A 23,644-nucleotide genomic window follows, 5' to 3' on the forward strand; every position below is an offset into this window, starting at 1 on the left:
TTACAAGTAAAGTACGGAAAAAACCACCAGAGCACTACATTACACCGCTGTTTCGAGTTGATCGAGCCAGCGGGCAGATTCTTGTGCCGTACTAATACTGTAGGTAGGTATTTGAATTTTTTTTTCTCCCTTGTGCCGAAACGTAATGATGGTGGATTGATTTGCCCTACGGTGGCTACACACCCCCCCCCCCCCCCCCCCCCCCCTCCATCCCTTCTAGAAGAACGACGGCCCTTGGTGCGAGTAGGACAGGCATATTTGTAGATGCAAGACAAGATTGCGTGCGGAGAGCAGGAGTTCAACACGACAGATCATGACGCTGAGATGCAGCTCCTGCGCCGAATGACTGAAGCAAACGGTGACCTTTTGTTGTTTCAGCAGTTGTCTAGCTAATATGAAACAGGCAGTCACACGCTCTTCTTCTCCCACTCGTATCTGCCTTTTGGATCGTCTTCATGTTTTGTTTTTCTAATACAAGGAGCCGCCATGAATTGTAATCCACCGTAATCCTCAACGTAAAAGACGGAATATTTGTCAATAAATCGCCGGTGGGCTGGCGCGCCGGAGGGAGGACTAAAATTAGGTACCTATCTAGGCTGATATGATGATGGCTCCGTACGAACCGTAAGATTGAGATGATCGTGAACAAGACTTTTACACCGCCATCTTTAAATTTTTTTTTTTTTGGTTCAATTAGTTACTTTTCTTTACTTTGTTGGGAAACATACAAGTAAGCCGAAAACCTTGCTCATTCTGCAATTGACTTTTTTTCTTCCCGCTGCTCGCTTGATGACATGTAGGCTTTCGTGAGCCTGTTCCTCCCCCCTATGCAGGTACCTTGAAACCTTCCTCACCTCCCTGCACAAGCGACTATTCCCTCTGAGGTGCGCTCTATTGATATCAACTATACTATCCCTTTGCCTTTCTGACACATCACCTCTCTCAACCACGCCTTTCAATTTTAAATTGCCCAGCAGCAGGCACAGCGCAGCAAGCCACCACCATTCCAGCGCCCGTCGCACGCTCGTGTTTTTGCCACCTCCTGAGACACACGGCGCGCGCATTTTAAGCCTATCAAGCCTATGTTGCATTTTATTACAGGCGCAAACTGCCAACTCAGTGCCTGGGGCCCTATATAGAGGGCAGATCTCGCCAGGTAAGCAGAGGGTAGCATCGCTCCAGGCCCTATCAATATCGATGTGTCAAATCAGAGCTCACGCCGCGTCCAGCAGAGCAGAATGTTGACACAGCCGGCCAGCACAGCGCAGCACAGCACGCATCAGCTCCCGCTAGCGGTGCAGGCCCTGGCCCCCAGCTCTCTCTCCAGCCCTTCCAGGGGGGGTCGGTTTCCAGCCCTCTGGGCCTCGTCTCCTAGCGCAAACTGGCGCCTGCCAATCACCGCGCTGAGCCGGCCCTCCGCATTTTCCGAGGGAGCATTGAAGCTTTTTGCCATGCCGCCCTGCTTTTGCGCGGTACCTGAGCCTGAACTCGAACTCGTACATACGAGCACCACCATCACCTATGCCTAGGGCAAGATATGCTTTGGTTAGGCCGTCGGGCCGTCGAGTCGTTCCATTTCCCTTCGAATGAGGGTTTTGGCAGGGCATCGAATCTCTCCTCCTTTTTGTTTCACCCTTTTTCATTTCATTAAGCTTTGGCTGTTGGTTCGACAACAAAAGCTTGGCAGCTAGGCGAGGCGGCGAGGCCGTCAATATGCCTACCGCTCATCTCGTACCTTGTGCGACGCGTTGCAGTTGCACCATGCTAGCTCCCAATGGATGAACCGGTAAGCACACATATCAATCAAGAGAAACTGATGGTGCTACAGTACCTACCAGGATATGGATATACTACTACTGTTGTTGGTACGAAAGCATCTGCGACATGGATTCACTCAGGTTGTCAGGCTACTGCAATACTGCCCTCTACACTGAGTCAGCTGCTCGCCGTGCATGGTAGGATTTCCAGCTCGGCCCTGGTCCATCGTCAGATGATCACGGCCATGTTTGCGGGGATCCTTGCGTCTTCTGCGCCGTTGCTGATGCCAGCTCGATCTACCGTGGCATTCGAGACACCCGCCCTGCTGGGAATTGCGAGACAGCTCTGTGCTCTGGGGTCCTTCACGATGCTTACAATTGCGCAACCCAGGTCATCGGGCGCTTCGTGAACCAGGGGATCCTCACGATGACGCTCAGCCTTGTCTTGAGGGTGAAACCGCTTTACTGGGTCATCCATCTCGCTACAAGGGCATGGAGCTGCCAGCGACGGCTGAGCGCGCCCGCAGCTGCAAGAGGATTTCGGCACTATGCCCAATAACACACCTGCAGACGGTACCTACGGCTCTGCGACGAGACGACATGGAGCCAATGTCGCTAGAGCGCACACGATGCGACGGCGGGAGATGCCTCACGAACCCTCGTCTCCAGCCGCACGGCAGCCCATCCTCCCGTGCCAAACACAGCCACGCGCATATTACGAACCGCCAAGCTGAAAGCTGAATGGAGGCATCTTGGTCGAGCCTTGTGAGGATGCGATGGGATGCGCTGCGCTGGCCGTGCCGCTCACCTGCGGTCAGGCACCGCATCCTTCGTTATGCAGCTGCCCGGCATGCTGATTATTGATCCTCTGGGATATCACTAAACACCACCACCACTGCTCAACTACTGTACAGTATCCTGTGGCGCGAGCGTTATAATTATAGCATCGTAGAGTGCCCTACCGTAACACTGCAAAGGTTCCGTTTAAACAGCATCATTTATCACTTACATGACGCATGCTACCCATACAGCCCACACTGCTCTCTCTCTCTCACGCCATACGTTGTCGTACCCGTACTACACACAAGACACCTGCCGTTTTCTGTCCCCGGTCCAGTTCTCTCCATGGCACTTTTTCTCTTGTCGATTGACGGCTGACGGCTGCGACTTTGCTCAGCGAAAATCCGGCTCGCTCGGCGATGGGCTGCCAAGGAGCCGATCTATCGTTGCTGTCGCCGTAACGGTGTCAGCAAGGCGCACGCGTCCGCCGGAGCGACTCGGAAGCGAGAGTTTTGGGTGAATCTTGACGCCTTTGATCGTGCAAATGCTGATTAAACTCGGGTAAAAAAGAAACGTAGGAACTACAGACGCCACCAGTACAATGGATCGCCTACTGGAAATGTACTACTAGTTCTCGGCTAGGTGGAGTCGAACACAATTGAATGAGATGAATGAATCCGTTCTTTTTTTCTTATTTTGCCCAAATTATTCGGCCGGCGCGCAGTGACCAAGAGGAGGCTCCAAGCTCCACCAACGAGAATCTTGCCCGTCAAAGCCACCAGAATCCCACGTGGAAGACAGGGGTGCTGTGGCTTTTCAAGCGAACCCCCTGGCGATCGCCGGACCAGCGATGGGATGCCACACCTCGCCTCTTTCCAGCAAATCGCAGGTGCTGCTGGTTGGGGTAAACGATCCAGGGCGCCGGAGCAAAGACAAAAGGCGTGTGAGTGTGTGTGATAACTGTTGCTCGGAAAGGGCTTTAGAGTTTCGCGGCCTCTTCCCTAGCATCAGGTACCTTTTGTAGTCTGGAATTTCTGAAATGAAAGATGCAACCTTTGTGTGTGTGTGTTGATTGAGACGATGCTTTGGCTGTTATGGGGATTGTCGGGGCTGCTGGCAAAGTCAAGATGGTTCGGCTATTTCGCTTTATTTGTGTCTTTGTACCAATTGTTCGGATGCGAAGGCTCTTACCTCGGAGTACCGCGTACCGTGGACAATACGCGATCCGATTGAGCCGTGGGTGGTTCGAGCTCTGCCGAGTGTAGATTGCTGCGATGTAAGTCAGTATCTGAAAGTACAGAGGTACAAATTGCAGTCCCATCCATCGGGATTGCCCAACACGGATGAAGGGATGGTGGTGCCTATTGACATTCGACCACTACTACCCCGAATTGAGACGAATTCGTTTCGCGCCGTCGTCGCATTGACTTTGGTAGTGGTGGTGCCCCTCATTCTCAGGCTTGGGATATATGACGACAGCGCGCGGAGAAGCACGTCCGGTGTTGATGCTAGCTAACATGGCCCTACATCGAGACGGACGGCCATCCGCTCCCGTCGCTACTGTAGCTAACGTAGGTATTCACAGGTACAAACCACAATTGGACCCATCATGTCATCATACATATTCGAATCACCATAAAGTGGGCAGATCGTGGAGAAGGCGTGGTGCTGCCGCCTTTTTTTACAGGGTAGGCAAGCCAGCGACTCAGCGTGTAACGAATACGGCCCTGCTTCGTATTGGCAAAGGATGGAGGAAGAGGTCAGGCTGCCTCTCAATTAACCAATGCAACGCAGCTGCAGCCTTGGCGACGTTGGCGGACTGATTGATTGATTGCTCGCTTCGGCATCGGCTCAGTGATCCTCCGGCAAACTCTATCTTGCGCTGCCTGGCCAGAGAGGATTGCGAAGCCGCGCTGCTGCACTAGCCCGCAGCCACGGCCGTCGGTTTCGCGATGGCTTCAGCCTCTGCCTCTGCTAGCTGAGGGGACAGCCCGCCAGGGAGGGTGTAGCGCGCAGCCGCCTGTGTGGCCGGGACGGAGGCTGGAACCACCGCACGCACACCACGGTCTAGGACGGTCGGCCAGCACGGCTTCAGCTCGCGAGCCCGCTGGAGCTATACAGCTACAGCTACACCTGCGGCCAGGGGTCTGCTGAGATGGATGGACGGACTCGCTTGTCTTGTCTGACAACGCATCGTCGAGATACGTATCGTAGCCTACCGTGGTGCGGAGTGCAGCAAGGTACGCAGACAGACAACGACAAACGGTACTTGCGCCCAATGTACCTCGCGAGATCCACGCATCTTGGGGGTCCTGTCATGCGCGCAGCGATGCCGTACATCACATTGTGCATTGCATGGCTGGCGCGGTATTCTCGGCAAACCAGCGCTCGACGATTTTCCCGTTTCTTCAGTTCCCGCGCGCACTGCACTGCAAACCCCTCTGCGGGGGCTATGCATGCCCCAACGCCTTGGCCCTGTCTAATTGAACTCATTGATACATAATTTTCTAATTGCTCGATGCGACGCAGACGCAACAAACCGTACGATGGGCGCCTGTATGCATGTCAATTGCATCTTGCCCTTTGACCTGCCGTGTTGGACGCTCTACCCTGGCACTGGCGAGACTGCCGCCGGCCAAATCGACCTGGCAGAGTTGCAGTACATGGGGACATCTGGTCTAGCATGTCTTACGATAGCCGCCGAGATGTTGCGGCGCTCGGCCGTATCCATCAGCATCGCCAGCCGTCCGCCGAGCTTCATAGCCGCCCTGCGGCCTGTTACCGCGACCTACCTGTGCATGGGAAAAGGATACTACTACTACATACTACAGTATATGCTGGAGATTAATGACCCGAACAAAGTTGCGGTGACGTGACGTGCTCTGCGCCCAATGACTCGTCGAAATTGGAACATGCCACCTCATACGCAGCAGAATGCGCACATGATCCATTGACCCGAAATACCCATGCCCAACTACTATGCGTTATCTCGAACTGAATGAAAATGATAGGTATCAAAAACATACCTTTGTGTATGTACCTACCTACTCACCAGCAGAGGGGACAAGAGCGACAAAAAAAGACGGAGCAAACATGCAGATTTATGCGGGCTACATGGCCAGAGGCAGCTCCCGTCGCTCGACACAGCCAATCAGACGCGACGCAGCCTTGTCATTTCGCCTCACGTGGTGAGTCAAGACGAGGCAATTAATCAAATCACGGCCCGGGCTGTTCGCGTTGATGGGCCAATCACGGCGCTTGGGTGTAAATGAGTGTCCCTGTTGAGCTACTTGTACATACAAACAAGAGCCCGCCGGTCTGAAAGGGCACCTTTTCAGCCTATCGTCCGGAGCACCTGCCAGACAGACAGGCCAAGATCTAGACTCTCACCTGAGATGAAGACAACAAGACCCCCCTTCAACAATCAGACACGAGAATGGCACCTTGACAGGGCGGGAATATTAATTTAGCCTGGCCTGACGTGCCAGGTATGAGAGATCCAGACTGGACGATTTGCTGCTAACAGTATAACCTCCGCACATATCGCCATTTTTTTTTTCTGGTGCTGGGGGAGGGGGGGGGGGGGCGGGCAGTATGTATACACCGTATTTGATAGCTTTCCTTCTTCTCCACCATTTCATTTACAGGTAGGGTCGGTGTAGGTGTACATGAGAATACGGAGGCAAGGGCAGCGGGATGGCCCGTTTGAAACGTTTGAAGATGAGCATGGGTGCGATAACAGATGCTTTGTTGATCCATTGCCCGGTTGAACCGAGGCATGCTGAGCAAATGTCAATCCGTCAATTCTCATTACTTGAGAAATAGTAGGGCTACCCGGACGATATGAAACAGCAAGACATGTGGTCGGGGACCCGTTATGATGTCAGTGTTTGGTCCAGGGTCTCTGATCTGATCCGGAGCTTTTATGCCATGATAGTGGGCATTTTATACTGGACTCTAGCATCGATTTGACAATGCCGTGGCACTTTTGCATGGCATTACTCAGCTTGAGTGCGGAAACGTGCGTGAATGGCATGAGCTTGATTCAACGCAGTTTTTTGCAATGCCATAAATGGGCCATGTGGCGAAGAGCGCCGTAGAAGAGTCAAATGTGTAATATGCGAAAAGCTGTGTCTGTGATAAGACCGCCAAAAAATGTGGTGGTTTCAGCTTCAGGTTTTTCAGTATACGCGATACTAAATGGTATTACCAATGCCGAGTCTTCCCTTTTCTCTTCTTCTTCCTCTTACTCTTCCAGCCACGCCCCCCCTCGTCTCTGGTCTTTCGCTTCGATCAAGCAGCATCCTCGCCGACCGGAATCTGAGTTGACGTGATCCAGTTCTCCATCTTGGCCTGGCCCCCCAGGTTCTGCTGCGCCGTCTTCTTGGCTTCCTTCTTCTTGACGATCAAACAGAGCACGCGGCCGTAAATCGCGAACCCTTCATATGACACGTCCATTGCGAGATTCTTCTTGTAGTCGTCGTGGAACTGCCCCTCGGACTCTGATGCGGGCGGTTTCATAGGGCCCCTGAGGCGTTTTGGCCGGCGACTGTCCGAGTCCACATCGATAACCGAGGCGTCGTCTGCGTCGCCGCCGTCGTCGTCAGAACCTACAAACAAATCATCTTCGTCGTCGTCTTGGACGGTGTTGCTCCTTGGGCGTTTTGCTTGCCGGCGAGTGTTGGCGGATGGAATGTCGCTGAGCGCGATGCCCTCGTTGTCGCTGTCCTCTTCGATGCGGATTGGTGCGAAATCACTGGCGTCGACGTCGATGGGGCTGGAATTCGTTTCCGCGATGAGCTTGGATGCGTTGGATTGGATTGTAGACGGGCCTTTGTCGTGGAAGACTTTGTGTTTTGAGAGTAGAGAGTGTCGCGTGCTTGTTTCCATTAAGAACATGGATATCTCAAAGTCGTCTGCCAGCAAGTTAGCATCTCTACTTGTTTACTCGCACCAAGTAAATAATGCGCCAAGAGGGGGGGGAATACCCTTTACGATGACATCTTTAATAGTCTTCTTCTTGGCGCCCTTCTTTTTACTTCTTTCCTTCTCTTCACGGAGCTTCGGTATCACCAGCGGCCGGATGGCTTCGATGACCTGTGGGAGAATTGGATTCCGAGGATTCAGAAGCCATGACTGTGCCAGGGCCGGATTGTCCAAGTATATCCTGCATTCGAGGACGGAGTATTTTGTGATTCTCAAATACCGGCGTATGGGCGCCATTTTTGTTTCTTTTTTACTACAAATGGCCCTGCTTATCGTGAAAAAGCGTAGACGTTGAAAAAGGGAGCTGTCAGCGCTGGCGCTTCATTCGCCAGTGATGTAATGGAGGCTCTGCCCCACGCTCGTCCACTAAAAAACAGGGTCTAGCCACTGTAAAGCTCCCGCCATAGCGGCCAATTGGAGCAATGGATCTCAATTGGCGCGGGGGGAGTTGGTGGCATGTCGCGAGATATTGGCTGCTAGAGAAGAAAAAAAAAAAAACCTTCATTTCCTTGGGATTGCCGTGCCAAAGAACGCCAATTACGCCGCATTCTGCCCAGTGAGGCCCCGAGGCCCAGCGCGTACCAGTCATCCGGCATGGTCTTGGTACGAAAATGTCAAAGTCATGGAAATCGACGCTGAGGCTGCCCCGCTCAAGCTTCCCGTGAGCTTGCTCTCCTTTGCACCTTGAAGTTGACATGTCAATCTCAAGATGATGGCTTGCTAACCATTGATTTGATGCCCAGAGCTCGACCGAATCCAAAGTTCCAGCAGCAACTCCTACGCGACTCCACGGATGGCTTCTACAAATGGCAGACAGACAATAGACCCAAGGAGAACCCGTTTGTGCTTCACGATGGCCCGCCATATGCCAACGGACCGCTCCATGCTGGCCATGCGATCAATAAGATTCTCAAGGACATGATCAACAGGATACAGGTGCAAGGAGGTAGACGGGTCATGTATAGGCCGAGCTGGGACTGCCATGGCCTTCCCATTGAGATGAAGGCTCTCGGGGAGAGCGGCACAAAGGGCCTGAGCCCGCCCAAGATTCGAGAGTCTGCGAGGCGCCTGGCAAGTAAGACGATTCTGGACCAGATGAAGGGATTCCAGTCGTTTGCAGTTGCGTCTGAATGGGATAATAAATGGACTACCATGGACCGGGCCTTTGAGATCCGACAGCTTCGCGTGTTCCAGAAGATGGTCCGCAGCGGCCTCATATATCGCAAGCACAAGCCGGTTTACTGGTCGATATCGTCGCGCACGGCTCTGGCCGAAGCAGAGCTGGAATATCGCGACGATCATGTATCGACTGCCGCCTATGTCAAATTCCCCATCATGTCTGATTGGAGCTCGATTGCTGGATTGAACGAGTTTAAAGGACGACTGTATGCCGCCATCTGGACAACTACTCCCTGGACGCTTCCTGCCAATAAGGCGATTGCTGTGCACGACGAGCTCGAATATGCGTTACTGCAAGCCGGAAACGATGGCCTCTTGGTCGCGGAGAGCCGTATCGAAGAGGTGCAAAAGAATATACCCTCCGCAGTGCTCGTTGCGAAATCGATTCCCGGTTCACAGCTAAAGGGTCTACAATATCGGAACAAGCTGAGGGGGGCTTCCTCTACTTTGCAGCCCATTGTTCACGCTGATTTTGTTTCAGCCGACTCGGGAACTGGGCTGGTTCACATGGCACCCGGACATGGACAAGAGGATTACCAAGTGTGCTCAGCGTTGAACATTGAAGCTTTTGCACCTATTACGGATGAAGGCTACTTTACTCTTGAGGCTTACCCTGATGACCCTGAAAAACTAACGTCTGCGCCCTCTATTCTTGACGGCGGAAGCCAAGCTGTACTGAATCTGGTTGGACAAGATGTGCTTTGGACTCATAAACTTCAGCACAAGTACCCATACGATTGGCGCACCAAGAAACCAGTCGTCATTCGCGCTACGGCACAGTGGTTCGCAGACGTCGGCAGCATCAAGGAAGATGCCTTGCAGGCATTGAGCAAGGTGCGCTTTGTCCCAGAATCTGGCAAGGTTCGTCTGGAAAGCTTTGTCAAAGGTCGAAGTGAATGGTGCATTTCTAGACAGCGATCTTGGGGTGTGCCTATTCCGGCCCTCTACGATGAAACTGGAAGCGCAGTCATGACGGATGAGTCAATCGAGCACATCATTTCTGTCATGGAACAAAAGACATCAGATGCTTGGTTTTCGGATAGCGCAGACGATGCAACTTGGATTGCACCATCGCTAAAAGGAAAATATCGCCGTGGAACAGATACAATGGATGTTTGGTTTGACAGCGGAAGCAGCTGGACAGAGATTGGACGTCCCGTGGATGTCTACCTTGAAGGCTCTGACCAACACCGAGGCTGGTTCCAGTCAAGTCTCCTAACATTTGTGGCCGCTCAAACAGCAGATGGCAAGTCTGGAGCTGACATTGCCGCGCCATTTGGGACACTCGTCACGCATGGCTTTACACTCGATGCGCAGGGCAAGAAGATGTCCAAGTCTCTAGGAAACACAATCGGTCCCAGTGAAATCATGGAAGGCAAGCTTCTGCCTCCCCTGAAGAATAAAGGAAACGACACTGTTGCGCGATATGATGCGCTTGGCACCGATGCCCTGCGGCTCTGGGCAGCAAGCAGTGATTTTACATCTGATATCCTAGTGGGAGGATCCATCTTGCAACCGATACACAGTGCATTGATCAAGTACCGTACAACGCTGAAGATGCTGCTTGGATCACTACATCAGTCTGCGCTTCAAGCACCATTGACAAAGCTTGACCAGATTGCCATTTTGCAGCTTCAGGATGTCATGGCTCAGGTCTGGGAGGCATATGGCAACTACGAATTCCACAAGGCTACGGGCCTGATTAACCGATGGATCGCGACGGATCTCTCTGCCTTTTACCTGGAGGCGCTGAAAGATCGCCTCTACTGCGGCGACGGGGGCGGTGTCTTGGTGCCCATCTTGGTCGGATTCTTGCGAATGCTGTCACCGATAACGCCGATGCTGGTGGAGGAAGCCTGGTCTCACAGGCCAACGTGGATGGCAGAAGATTTGTAAGTTGTGCCCGCATGTGATTTCTCATCATTGGTGCCTAGAGGGCCTTTTTTTTGTGTTTTCTCCAACAAAACGCTAACCCCCTCGCAGGTCATTCGAGAATCCGGCACGGCAGCTCTACAACTCACGTGTGATTGATCCCGCGCGCTTGACGATGGATCAGGCGCAACTTCGTCTTGACTTGCCTATCCTGTCTGCCGTGCACGACGCAGTCAAGGCGGGGCTGGAGCAGGGCCGAGAATCAAAAGCCCTCGGCAGCTCGCTCCAGTGCTCCGTCAACATATCCGTCAACGATGACCGACTGGCGGCCGTGTTGAAGGAGTACCTGGACGAGCTGGACGCCATGTTTGTGGTGTCATCCGTGGAGTTGAACAGCCCCCCTTGCGCCTGAGAGCCACGACTGGTGCTATTCAAGGGAGTTTGCAGTGGACGGCGTGCAGGGCGTTGTGCATGTGCTGCCGCCAAAGGCGAGCAAGTGCTCACGGTGCTGGAAGTACATTGCCCAAGAGGAGGATGGGCTGTGCGGACGATGCGATGAGGTTGTGGCGGCTTGATGTGCCCTGTAGATCTTTTCTTCTAGAATCTGTAAGTAGATGCATCATGATGCATGGGTACCTACCTATGTACATAGGTGGTGCCTGGTTTATATGTTTTGTAGAAAACGACTGTACGATAGACGTGTGTTGTATAAAGAAATGAAAATAAAGGTTATCGAGGAAAAGAGAATCTAGATGGAATAAATGAATCAAGTCAATGTTGTAATGAATGATGCGATTTCTCTGAAAACGGCATTGATCTCATACGTGCCGGGAAAATAGGCTTCTGACAGTGACGAGATGGCGCTTGTGCATGATTTTCATGTGTGATGCACAATTTGAGCGTGTCGGTGACATCCTCGTACATGCTGGGCGCACTAAGAGAAAAAAAAACCGGATCTCATCTCCAAAAGCAAGGGACAGGCCCGCCCAGGCATTCGCTAGATTTTGGTTTGATTTGCCTTGATTCACGCATATAGCATTTGGAGATTGGAGGCCCCAAAAAAATGTCCGAGCTTCAGCCGCAAATGAGGACCCCAAGAAAAAGCCACTGGAGCGCAGAATGGCAGCCCGAAGCTGGTTGCGCGTCCCCAAAGCGAAATCCGGGCTTGCGCTGCGCCTCTTTGCCAAAAAAAGCAATTATCCATCGTCTCTGCTACATTGTAGACGCTTTGCTGCTAGCAGAGTTTTTTTTTCTTTGTCAAGGGCAATCAGCCAATCTGTGCAGCATCCAGATACTGCTCTTAGTCTAGTGGCAGCGCAAACCGTGCCTTGCTTGATGCGCATCACCAGAACTCGTTCGCCTGTTTCCCATCCCTACTTGTAGCGGAACTTGCAACACCCCTCATTACAACTCCCCCCCCCCCCCCCCTTATTCTCTCAAACTCGTCTACGTTTTTACCAAGTTTTAATTCTTCTAATTTTCTTCTTCTCTTCTTCTCCTTGCTCCTCTACTCTCTATATCCTTGCAGTAATTCTTAATTATGCGTCCTGCCCTTTCGCGCCTGCAGTAGCATCATCTCAGACAACGGGCATTAGAGCTGGCGACTATGTGCCGGTGCCGACGCAATGGCCGATCATCACATGCCTGCGCCGCGGTCTGCAGGATTCTTCTCAGCTAGCCACCGAGACGGGCGACGAGATGGCCTGGCGACGCCGGAGCGACGGCGCAACAGCAGCCACGAGATGGGCAAGTCGAGCGTTGCGACCAGCCAGCGGGAAGACGACGACGACCTGCTCCACGACGACCACGACCCCCTGAGCTCCAGCCATACCGAGGTCTCTTCGCACGCGGACGACGGACACGCACAAGCACATGCACACGCACACCGGGAGGAGCGCGCGCAGAAGAAGCACAAGGGCCGGCTGGGCGGCGGGTTTCTGCTGCACGACGCCTTTGGGGGAGGACGGCTGCTGGGATCTCGTCGACAGCGGACTGCCCACGCCCAGGCTCCTGCTCCTCCAATCTCGCAGCTTCAGCTTCAGCTGGGCGGGCGTGATGCTTCGTTTGAGGCTGGTCCAGGCCCTGAACGGGGCATGCGACAGAGCTCTGCGCCCATCCGGCCGTCTGGAGAGCCTGCCAACTCGCCGCCGAATACTGGCCATTCGGCCGAGGGCAGGATGCTCGCAGACTCTCACCACCAAGAGCCGCACCCTGTGGCCGACTTGGATTCGTCGCAGATTGTGCATATGGCGCTCAGTCTGAGCGAGTCTCGGCGCCTGGCCTCGCGACGGACCGGTCATAGAACGGCCGCTCCTCCGCGACTCGCCCCCCTGCCGGACGGGAGCTCTTCGAATAACATCCGACAACATCTTCAGCAGCAGCGCAAGTTTTCACGGACGGAATCCCCCAGTCTACTCCAGGAACCATCGTCTGGGGCCTTGGTCCCTGGGTCGAGAGGCAGCGGAAACTTCCAATCCTCGTTTGAGGGCGCCCACGATTCGCAATACCGCTATCAGTTCTCTGCGTCGACACTGGCCAGAGCGCACAAGGCCAAGGTACATCTCGAGCTATGGGCGCAGTATAGACGATTGCTTGACGTGCTGCCTCCGCTGAAGCCTGGTCTCGAGAGGCCTACGTCGGGGAGCTCACCAGATTCTCCGTTTGGAGCGGGCTCCCAAGCGCTCGCTGTAACGCTAGGCCGGCAGTACAACCCCTTGCAATACATTCGAAATCGCAAAATGCGAGCCCGCGAGAGGAAAGTCATTGACGGAAAGCGGCAGGGCTTCAGCGATGTAGACAGCGTCAGGCAATGGGTTGATACGGTTTATCGACAAAAGTCAATAGTGGGGACGCCACTTGCTGATGACGGGACTTCTATTCCTCCCTATCACTCTGCCGAAGAGACAGATATGATTCTTTCGCCTGCGGACACTGCTGCCAGACCGCGACGGCCTCGGGTGGACTGGTTTTTGGACCCTTGCGATGTCATCGCCGACGCATACTGGCTGGAGCAAAACGGACACAAATATCTTATTGAAGATCGCCATTGGCGTAAAATATTCCCACCTATATCCTCTGATTTGAGCAGGCCTTTGTCCCGAGAAGTAGAGGAATCCAGTAGCAAGATCTCGCCATTCACAACGAGGGATTATGAGGCGACTGAAACATTTCCCGAAGGAAAGGAATTCGGACTTTCAAAGGTTCGCTCAGAGCTATCGCATACCAGCGCCAAGGATCGAGCCAAACAAAAGTTTCACAACATAAAGGGTTTTCACCATCGACATGCAAGCGGTGGTGGTGGTCACCACGGGAAGGACTCCTCTTCGGAGGATTCAAGTAGCGACAGCGACAGCGAGCCAAAGAAGAGGGCGAAACTGGTTCGTAAGGGAACCATTTCTAGCAACTCGAATGATTTACTCCAGAAACAGATGATGGAGATGGTGGCCAGCGAGGCTCGCGAAAGAGAGCTCGAGGAGTCGGCTTTGGTCCATAATGAGAGCGCTGATGACCGAAGCATTGAGCAGCCTCCCTCTCGATTCCACAGCAGAAGAGGCTCTTCTGTGGCGGAAATCAGCGACTCCGAGCGCAGAGCTGCCCTGTTTGACAGGGTGAAGCAAGGATCTCCGACACGCCTGAGTGTTGATGCCAATCACCATTCCATTTCTCCAGGGAAGCGACTCTCTCTTCCCAACTCACCAGAGGCCATACCCATTCGCAATGGCAAATCCGAGTCCGTTGCCAGTGTTGATACTTCGCCACTTTACAGCCGATCGACATCTCCTACCAGAAACCCCATCAACAAGATTAAGCAGCTGATGCGTGACAAGAATGGCGAAGCTCGCGGAGGACCTTTATTGGACGACCCTTATGATGATGGAGAGGGCCGACTGTCGAAACGCGAAACCAATCTGGCACGCTCGGGCTCGACGTCTACTCTGGGCAGGGGCAGGCGTCAGTCTAGTCCTGCTGGAAAGCTGTTCTCTGGATCGGATAGCAGCAAGAATCTCCGCCCAATGGCCAGCGCTCGGCTTCGAACTGACGAGGGCGTTGGCTTACGAGGCATGTTCAAAGGGCCGCGCATTGACAATGTGCTCCGAGGCGGTGTTTCAAAGCTGGGAGACATGATACGGAAGAAGGACGCACCTGGCGAGACACCGGATCTTGATACGACGGACGAGTCCGACAGTGATAGAGTGAGAGGACGGAGATCAACACCAATGACTCTATCGCGGAAGCCCTCTACAAAAATTCAAGAAGGCCAGCCCAAGCATTTCCTCGATACGATGCCTGAATTCCGGCACATGCCTAGCTACCGCAGCTTTGTCAATGGCGGAGACAAGCTCACTAAAGCTGATGGACTTGCAAATTCCAATTCTGGTCGTCGGCCCGGCGAGCTTGATCTTCTCAGGCCCCCTCAGATTAGCATTCGAAGCGCGTCGTCGTCTGCATCTCCCCCCGACTTCACGCAAACTTCGACTAGGAGGAGACTCGGACGTCTCCGACCCTGAATCCTTGCTGAACAACAGCATCCCTGACGGAGTCCGAGACGCAGACAAGCGCCTGAACTCTGCCATTTCACTCAGCGACAAGGATAACCAGCATGGACGCTCGCTGGGCCAGCACTGGTCGATTGCAGATCGTGGCTTGCACGGCGCCCCGGCGAAGCTTACGAAGCGCGAAGTCGCCAGGATGCGGGCTCTGATACTCAGCTCTGGCGTCATGGCCATGGAGATGCATCGCCGCGCATATGAACAGCACAAGCCCTTTAGCAAGGATAATCTCGCCTTGAACGAAGCCACCTCCCAGCAGGAGCCCGGCGGCGTTCCTTGGACGGACATCACCAGGCTTACCCCCTACCAAGTCCAAGTCAGACTCCAGCTTCACGAGCAAAAGGGGCCCTTTTGCGAGATGTATCCCCTCGCTGCCCAGACCCTCGGCGTGGCCATCCAGTCGTGGGGCCAGCGATGGCAGTCCTCGGCCGACTACTTCAGGGACAAGACCGTCCATGCTCTGCGCACGCGTGTCTGGGAAGTCCGCACGCATCTCGCCGACGACCTGTCCGAGATGGCCCGCAAGGCTGCCGACGAGGCGGATGAGATTAGCCGCGACCTGGCGCTCGGCCAACCCCTCAAGATTAAGCACGTCGTCGACACCATGGAGAAGATGCTCCAGACGCGCCGCAGGAGGTTCCGCTGGCTGCGACGCGGGCTCTGGCTTACGGTGGAGTGGCTGCTCGTGGGCTTCATGTGGTATGTCTGGTTCATGGTGATGATTTTGCGCGTCTTCCTTGGTGTTGGGAAGGGTGTTTTGCGGGGCGTCAAGTGGCTTCTATGGCTATGATGATAAGACATTTTATACTCTTTTCCCGGAAGGAAGCAATACTCTAAAAGAGCCCTTGGATGGAAAACTTGATCGATATTATGCTCCTTAAACAAATTACTATTAACATCATGGGAATTCAGCAATCATATAGCTGTAGCTCCCCAGTTTTTTTTTTGTGTTTCTACTTTTCTTTTCTTGTCTGATACCCCCCCTTTCAACAATATCAATGCAAAGCTCTTTTTATATTATCAAACCTGGGTTTTAGTGCCTTGCTTTTTTTTTCTTTTTTTAATATTTTTTTTTTTGGATTTGAAGGGATAACTCGGTGCATAGCCATGGAGTGAGGGAGCAAAAAAAATCATCTTTTTCTCTTGTCTTGGCTTTACTTTTTTTTTTTTTTATATGTATTTTAAAAATGAATAAATATCAGATTAACTTTCTTAACTTTTCTTCTTCAATTACCAACCATATTAACTCTATTTTTTTTTTCTAAAACATTTTATGAAATCCTCTTCCAATGCAAACTTTATTATCCTTTTCAGCTGAGAAATGTATTATTAAAAAAAAAAAGAAAATTCCTGTCTATATATTAGTGAAAAATGTAGACTCTTTTCTTTCTCTTCTTTCGAAAAAAATTAACGCAGCACGTAAATAGGGACTACGACTCCCGAATTTTGAAAAGTGGAAAAAAAATTTAAATAGTAATGACAAATGGAGAAGATGAGAACAAGTAAATTTCTCGCTTGTTGACGGGAATTTGCCCAGAAGAAGAAGATAAGAGGGACAGGAAGAAGGGAATAGGCGGATTACAGGAATAACGCTGCGTCTGCAAGCAAAGTCTAACAGCGACGAAGGGAAAGAAAAGTTCAAGGTGAAGGTAGCGAAGAAAGCAGACGCCACAAGATCACATCTCCAAGGCATTGGAAGAATAATCTACTCAATCCTCTTTTTGCCCTCCTCTGCGTTGATGAAACGGGCCGTACTTAGTCCACGCTCATGTCTAGCAACAAACGATCCAATGACCTTGTCCTTTCTAGCCTTGGAGAAGTTGTCGGCGTAGCCATCAACAGCATATGACAACGGGTTCAAACGAGGCCAGTTTACCTACAAACAAGTGTTAGTTTACCGACGTGTCAAAGGAGAGAAAGGAGAATCATCACATACATAGAGCATGCCGTGAGTCCAGACAAAGTAGAAACACCAAGCTGCCACGCTGGACCAGAAGAGAATAAAGAGCCGCATGGGGAGAATGCTCGAGTTGGGTGGTCGTGGGGTAAAGATGCCCACGAGGACGATAAAGGCGCTAAAGGCAAGGATGTAGGGGATAGCCTGGATGAGAATCGGCCGCCTGTCGCCAAAGATGAGATTGGTACCGGCATTGGCTTCTCCCGGCTGGTATACTCCGAGAAAGAGGTCATAGGCATCCTGACGAGGACCGTCGAGGAAATTGTTGAGACAGTATCTGGTGACACCAATACGGCCGTCTTGCAAGGCTCCCATCTTGGTACGCTTACCAGTCCTGGTGACGTCGGTCTTCATGGCGCCCGTTCCAGAGTAGGCCGTGGACACAACATCGGCATTGTCGGCCCAGATGTTGCGGAAGAGGACCTCGAACTCGGGATCCTCGTTGCGGAACGTCGAGCCCTGTGCGAGCAGACCGACATCTACCAGCATGCGGTCGAGCATGTGGCGGGCAAAGATGCTCTGGACGACGTTGGTACGGTCGAGACAGTCCATGCAGTTTGTGCGCATGACGCTGGTCTGCAGACTGCGGGCTTCGATCCGTCCGTCGTTGTTTCCAGGCATGTCAACGCCGCGGAAATAGCCTTGCGCATCAACAGCTTCACGAAGCCTGTCGACGATGGCATGGGCCTTGTGCATCTGCATGCCCTTTGTCTCGCTATGGTAGTCAAAGTAGACGTAGTGGAGGCGATCAAACTGTTGGCGGCTCGAGCCCGGTTGGATGGTCGTAAACTTCTCATCGGTGAGGCGGTTGGCTTCTCGCTGCTCTTTGGGCATAGATACGAGAGCCTTGGTCATCTGCTCGTAAGACTCCTTGACCTTTTGCTCTCGCCCCTTGTGGTTGACCAAGTTGATGAGGTAGTTGTCGCCGTAGATACGGATCTGCTCTTCGAAATGCTTCGCTGCCGCGGCGAGAGCAGCATCGGTGCTTCGCACTTGAATTTTCGGCGTATATTTCAAGTTGTTAATCTCAGACCAGAAAGTCGGCACGCTGCCGCGGGTTTGGACGTAGGACAGGACCTGCACCTCCTGGCCTGCCGACGTGCCAAACTTGCCACTTTGCATATCACTGCTGCCTGCGAACCCTCCCAGCCCTGTACTGCTGTCGTTGAGAATGACAATCTGCTCCGTCTCGTTGTAGTTGGCGACATGGCCCTCCTCATCGACACCACGAGTAAAGAATCGAGTTCCACCACGGTATCGCGAGCGTCGGGAGATTAAGATGATGGTCAGAGGCGTGCTCTTGAACTTGGTCTGCTTGATCTCGAGCATACCAAAGATACAAGGCAGGATGTACGGGTCGGTCGCAGGCTGCGGGCCAGGCTGGCTGCGTGAGCCGGCGGTCCGGAACCGTATCAGCTCTGACTGCAGATGCTTGTTGTAGAAGAAGCGGTCATCTGTCCTCAGCCATAGGGGTCGGGAGGTGTCGGCATGGGATTGGCGCTGGATGGAGTTGGTCAGGTCGGTCGAGTAGGAAAAGTACAGAGGCGCCTGAGCCAGGAATGTCTTGAGGAGGTTGATAAAGGTGTCTTCGTCCGGGTCGTGGATCTGTCGCTCGCGCATGGGGAGAATCTCGGTCGAAATAACCTTGTAGATCATCTGCCCCTTGAGCCTTCCCATAGGCTGGGCTTTGCTGATGATGATGACATACTTGTCTGTGTTTCCATCGTGATTAGAACCCGTTCGGCATGAATTTTGGCGTGGCATGAAGCCCAGAGCCCTAGAAAGACTGACCTAGTGGCAGCTGGATGATGCCAAGAATGCCGGAGATGCTGGAGACGCGCGTCGCTCGCTTCGTTGAATTGAAGCCGCCCTGGACCAGGCGGATGTCTCCCATCGGTCGGTCAATCACCAGGGACGGCGCATCGGGCGACGAAGGCGACGTAAAGGTATAGGCATCGCTGGTGACCTTGAGGTTAATATCGCGATAGGGCAGCTTAGCTGCCGCTAGGTGCGCCATTGCTCTGAACAGCTATGGATTACAGGCACAGCGCCGTTGATTGTATCCGCACAGCTCTCTGGGGTCTCTAATTTCTAAAGGCTGCCAGCCCTGTTTGCCGTGTTGTGAATAGCTCAGCTGTTTTCGTCCCGGATCAATCACATGAAAGAATGAGGGAGATGCGAAGTTGCTGTAATGCCAGCTAAGGACGTTTGGAACTGCACCGCCTCACCAAGTGGTCAAAACGTCACTGCAAAGCCACACTTGGCAAAAGGGGGAGTGGCGCAGTTTTTCTGATTATTCCCCCCTATAGAGCCTTGGAGGGGCAACGCAATATCAAAGAGCAAGGAAGGGCAAATAAAAGGGTTTATTGCTTCTCCCTTTCACGTAACGGAATTGATATTTCAAGGAGCCCCGTATAAGATCTCGTACAGAGTCTCGTAAAGCGTCTCGGGTACGAGATTAACATTCATCGGGCGTCGGATGAGTGTTTTGGATTGGCTACAATTAACATTAAGTTTATATTCGTCTCTTCGTAAACTCTCTAGGTAGCTGATATAGGACTAGTATACCCAGAATAAGAAGAAAATGGCGTATCGAAGATTGCAAAGAGAAAAAAGTAAGATATCGAAAATGGAAGCATCGAAAAAGCAACTTTAATGGGTATCCTGTGCCTCTTATGCCTCTGTGCAAAGCCCAAGTCCCGACATTAACTCCTCAGCCGTAACGTCAATAGCCCCTGACTCCCTATCCTCAATGCCAAATCCAATAAAAAGCTCGTCGTCCAGGTATCCGTGATACGTAACGCCGGGACGCTTCCAAGCGATTGATGTAACATAAAACATGTCTGAAGTGTCTTTGTCGTGTTGCTGCTGGCGGCCGTGGATCCAGAGTGGCTTTTTCGACACGGCGTGCATCGCAAAAGGTGCGTGCTCCTGGAAGAGCATAAGGTACGGCTCGTAGACTCCGTGGAAGTTGTAAAAGGTCTTGTGCTGCCATATGGTGAAGATGAAGGTGTTACTTTCATTAGCAATGCAGATGGCATCTGTTCGCTTGCACATGGTAATTTTAAGCGAGTTGGACGCCTGATGGATCGACTCGAGAGAGTTGAGGATTGGGGGGTAGTATTTTGCAATGCATTCGGCATCTTCCGCCTCGGTTCCAATTGACAGATCGAGGCCAACTGTACCATCAGCGCCGATTTGAGCAAACGCTCGTTTAGGCGAGACGTCGTAGTGGATGTACATGTTACCAAAGGGGTCCCAGAAAGGAAACCAGTTCTTCTCGATGGCATTCCATGGCAGCGGGCGCTGCATCTCTGTACCCTCAAGGAAGATCTGAGAACCGGCTTCCTTTCCTCTCCAGTCAACAAGTTCGCGGAAGTCTTGAATGAACTGGCCGAAGCATGTGAACTGGGAGTTCGAGCCGTAAATGATGTACGGCGTATCTGGGCCGTACACAACACGGGCGTCATGAGGGCCGATGTTGGAGCTGAAGTAGGCGAGATCGCCCTCACATTTGCCACCCTTTGTTGGCACAACAGGGAGGACATTTGGAGGCTGGAGGCATCGTAAGACGTTGCCCTGAAAAGCGGCGTTGCAGACAAGTTCTGTGAAGTGGACGGTTTGCTCGGCCTCCCCCCGTACCATCTGAGCCGCCACAATCCATGTATTCTCCAGAGTTGGGTGAGGGATGATGTTGGGGTTCATGCCATTGTGCTTGCCCGCAAAGTCGATGGAAAAGTACTTTCCGTCTGAAGTTGAGGTTGAGAAGATCTCCTGATGAGAGGTCTGAATATCAAGAGGGACAGACTTGTTACCTGTGGGATACGACTTCGGAGCATCTCCCGCAGCCTCAGGTTTTCCAAAACTTAGAGGCACTTCCGCTTCTTCATGAGTTGAGCCGGCATTTGCTTTGCCCTGACTGAAGTCGGCTTTGCCGTCGGCTGGCTGCATCCATCGATTTATCCTGATTTCATCTGGTGATAGCCTATATGTACTGATGATGGCGCAGAGGATGATGAGGGCAGGCACCACATAGAGCAATGAGCGCCTCATGTCTCTCCCAAACATTGTGAGGCCGCTGGTAGCCAGCAGCTGCTGGCCTAGAAATATGGATCGTGTGGCGCGAGCTGCTTTTCCAAGGACGAGACGGGACGTCCTCACTGACAGGGGAAGCCTCCTCTCTTGGAGTTTGACAGTGGGTTCCCTCTCTTGGCGATGTAAAGAGATGCTGGTATCCGTATGTACGTTTGCCGGAACACGGCAGCAAGGGCACTACTAAGTCAAGCCTAGTAGGAGCACAGTCGAGAAAGGGAGACTCCGAATTGAAGCAACCTGGTCGTTGTGCGCGTGGGGGTTCTATAACGTTCTAGGTAGGTTTGGGGATGAGAAAGAGAATGACTGGTGATTCTAGAAGCTCAATCTTGAAAAATAGGCCCCTTGGAGATTAATGTTTGGTAGGAACCATGTGGCGTTGTAGCATTCAGGAAATAGAATTACGCAAGACAATGCTTTAGATAGGCGCTTAACGCGAGGCTGCAAAGGCGCACTCGGATCGACGCCACCACAACCTGGTTCCCAGATGCAGAACCATCGAGATGAGAGACGATACGAAAAGGAAGTCAAAAGCCCCAGGCGGGCCTAAAAGAGCCAAGCTGGTGATTTACGGCTCCACCGCGAAATTGGGACTCTGGAGTCGCTTAAGCACGGCGATATGGACGGTGTCGATGGCGGAGAATGGAAATGAACTAGACGCTCAGGCCTGGATGGAGATGTGTGCAGAAAATTTTGCAGTTGCAGGGTTCAATGGCCGCCGATTGGGATCCGAGATGCGGCGGTGAGAAGATGAGAAGCAATGATGGCGACTGTAAGCCATACGATGTGCTGGATGTGCAGCCAATGTGGCTCGGTGAATAGGGACTGTCCAATTACTACACGGTACTCGTATTTCAGTCGCGTAGCAGCAGCAAGATGGAGCACTATGCGAATTGCAAGGGCAAATGATGTAAGAGGCTGCTATGCGTACGTAGCGAATGGCCGAATTCTTCCCCATCTGCCTTGTACAAGTATACTGGACTACTGCTCCCGTAGGCAAATTCTCTTACTGTAGTGAGCCAGCTTAATGAGGATGAGCAGTCTTGCAGACTCAAGTGGAGACGGGCTGCTCTCGCCACGGATTGGAACGTACCAGGGAGCCCGGCACGCTGAGATGGAAGAATGTAACCTTGAAGGTGTGGCTAGCACTATAATCCAGACATTGCAACGCCTCGCTGGGGGTGTGATATCGGTGATGATGTATCTGCGAATAGGCGCTACAGCTGCTGAGACACTTTTGGTCAGATGAGGCGGGCAGAGAGACTCAGCCAAGCTGATGGGCGTCAGCAGTGCCCTTGAAAATCTGGGAACTAGGGCATAGCACCTAGAAGCCAGAAGCAGAGGGGATTGTCATATGCAAAAGCAGAAGCCGAGGGAAAACAGCATGCGATTTCCCCAAAAACCCCAAAACTCCAAGTTTTTGCTGCACAGAGCAGAAGCACTTGTACCTGTACATGTACCTGTACTCTCCCACTCTCCATAATCTTTAGCCCATGTCCCACCTCCACATATTAGCGGCCTCCACCAAGAGACCAGGGGGGGAGAGGCACATTCAACCGGAGCCAAAGAGAGAAAAAAAGAAAAGGTTGTGCCAGCAAGGCCAGATTCGGTTCTAGCGGCCAGCCCTTGTGCCAGGACTAGCACCGAACGTGCTGGGCGCAGATCAGCGATCGGCACTGCGCACTGCCGGAATCAAACAAGGTCGCAGCGGGGATGGGGACAGGCGCTTAGACTGCTTCTGGGCATTTGACCGTTCCGTGGGTTTTTCTTTTCTTTGTGGTATGTCGCCGCGTGCCCCAGATTTGAGAAGGAGGGAAAATTTGAGATGGGAAAAAGGAGAGGGATGACATTATGATGACGAGGGCTGTGTGGGATAAATCTTGATTTCTGATCGCTGTGGTTGTTGATGGTATTGGATTTTGATGCACTGCATACATAGGTACCCAACTATCAAACGTGTGGCACATGTGCGCTCAAGCCGAGGCATCTATACCGCTGCTTGGCAGAGGATTAGCAGCGGACTCCAGCCAACGGGCCAAGCAGATAGACGAGATCGCTTGGTTGGTGCCCTGTCCAAGTTAGGCAATTCCCATGTTCAGCCACATCCGCAGACAAACGAGCGATGAAGATATTGCACGGAGCAGCCTCAACCCCTTGGATGGACATTAGTCTACTACCCAGTTGCTTTAATAGGCACAGCATAGACCTCAATACTATCGGCAAGCCTGGTGGTCTATAATCGTCAGGAGATGGCTGCTCCAGAATAACAAACGACTAGCCAGAAGAAGCAAAACCGTAGAAGTCGCTTAGAGAAGAGATGAACTTCTCTCGTTGGCTGAGTGAGCCCGAAAAAATAGCCACGGTACTTAATTTCAAAGTGAAAAAAACCGTCAGTGACATTACCCATGTTTGTTGGGTGCCTGCAGCCCCTAACTAAATACACCGAGCCCTAAAAAGCATCCAAATCCCAA

General features: G+C 52.5%; 6 protein-coding genes across 6 annotated transcripts; 3 read left to right on the plus strand and 3 right to left on the minus strand.

Moving 5' to 3' along the window:
• Positions 1-1,774: 1,774 nt before the first annotated feature.
• TrAtP1_006404 (uncharacterized protein) lies at positions 1,775-2,167 on the plus strand (the record flags this gene model as incomplete). Its single annotated transcript, XM_066113110.1, has 1 exon — positions 1,775-2,167. The coding sequence occupies one exon, from the start codon at positions 1,775-1,777 to the stop codon at positions 2,165-2,167; it is 393 nt and encodes a 130-aa protein (XP_065969196.1).
• A 3,957-nt stretch (positions 2,168-6,124) lies between these two features.
• On the minus strand, positions 6,125-7,829 carry TrAtP1_006405 (uncharacterized protein). Its single transcript, XM_014083005.3, has 2 exons — positions 7,526-7,829; positions 6,125-7,453 (listed from the first exon to the last, which is right to left on the minus strand). The coding sequence occupies exons 1-2, from the start codon at positions 7,758-7,760 to the stop codon at positions 6,831-6,833; spliced, it is 858 nt and encodes a 285-aa protein (XP_013938480.2). The 5' UTR covers positions 7,761-7,829; the 3' UTR covers positions 6,125-6,830.
• On the plus strand, positions 7,830-11,571 carry TrAtP1_006406 (uncharacterized protein). The gene is made up of 3 exons (XM_066113111.1): positions 7,830-8,184; positions 8,267-10,594; positions 10,686-11,571. Exons 1-3 carry the CDS (start codon positions 8,135-8,137, stop codon positions 10,984-10,986), a joined length of 2,679 nt encoding a protein of 892 aa, XP_065969197.1. The 5' UTR covers positions 7,830-8,134; the 3' UTR covers positions 10,987-11,571.
• A 419-nt stretch (positions 11,572-11,990) lies between these two features.
• Positions 11,991-16,308, plus strand: TrAtP1_006407 (uncharacterized protein). The gene has a single exon (XM_066113112.1). The coding sequence runs from the start codon at positions 12,200-12,202 to the stop codon at positions 15,080-15,082; it is 2,883 nt and encodes a 960-aa protein (XP_065969198.1). The 5' UTR covers positions 11,991-12,199; the 3' UTR covers positions 15,083-16,308.
• On the minus strand, positions 16,308-19,237 carry TrAtP1_006408 (uncharacterized protein). The gene is made up of 3 exons (XM_014083008.2): positions 18,873-19,237; positions 17,061-18,793; positions 16,308-17,000 (listed from the first exon to the last, which is right to left on the minus strand). Exons 1-3 carry the CDS (start codon positions 19,096-19,098, stop codon positions 16,830-16,832), a joined length of 2,130 nt encoding a protein of 709 aa, XP_013938483.2. The 5' UTR covers positions 19,099-19,237; the 3' UTR covers positions 16,308-16,829.
• A 517-nt stretch (positions 19,238-19,754) lies between these two features.
• Positions 19,755-21,149, minus strand: TrAtP1_006409 (uncharacterized protein; the record flags this gene model as incomplete). Its single annotated transcript, XM_066113113.1, has 1 exon — positions 19,755-21,149. One exon carries the CDS (start codon positions 21,147-21,149, stop codon positions 19,755-19,757), a length of 1,395 nt encoding a protein of 464 aa, XP_065969199.1.
• Between the last annotated feature and the right edge of the window lie 2,495 nt (positions 21,150-23,644).

The sequence above is a fragment of the Trichoderma atroviride genome, chromosome 3 (assembly GCF_020647795.1).
Source record: "Trichoderma atroviride chromosome 3, complete sequence".
Taxonomy (NCBI): Eukaryota; Fungi; Ascomycota; class Sordariomycetes; order Hypocreales; family Hypocreaceae; genus Trichoderma; species Trichoderma atroviride.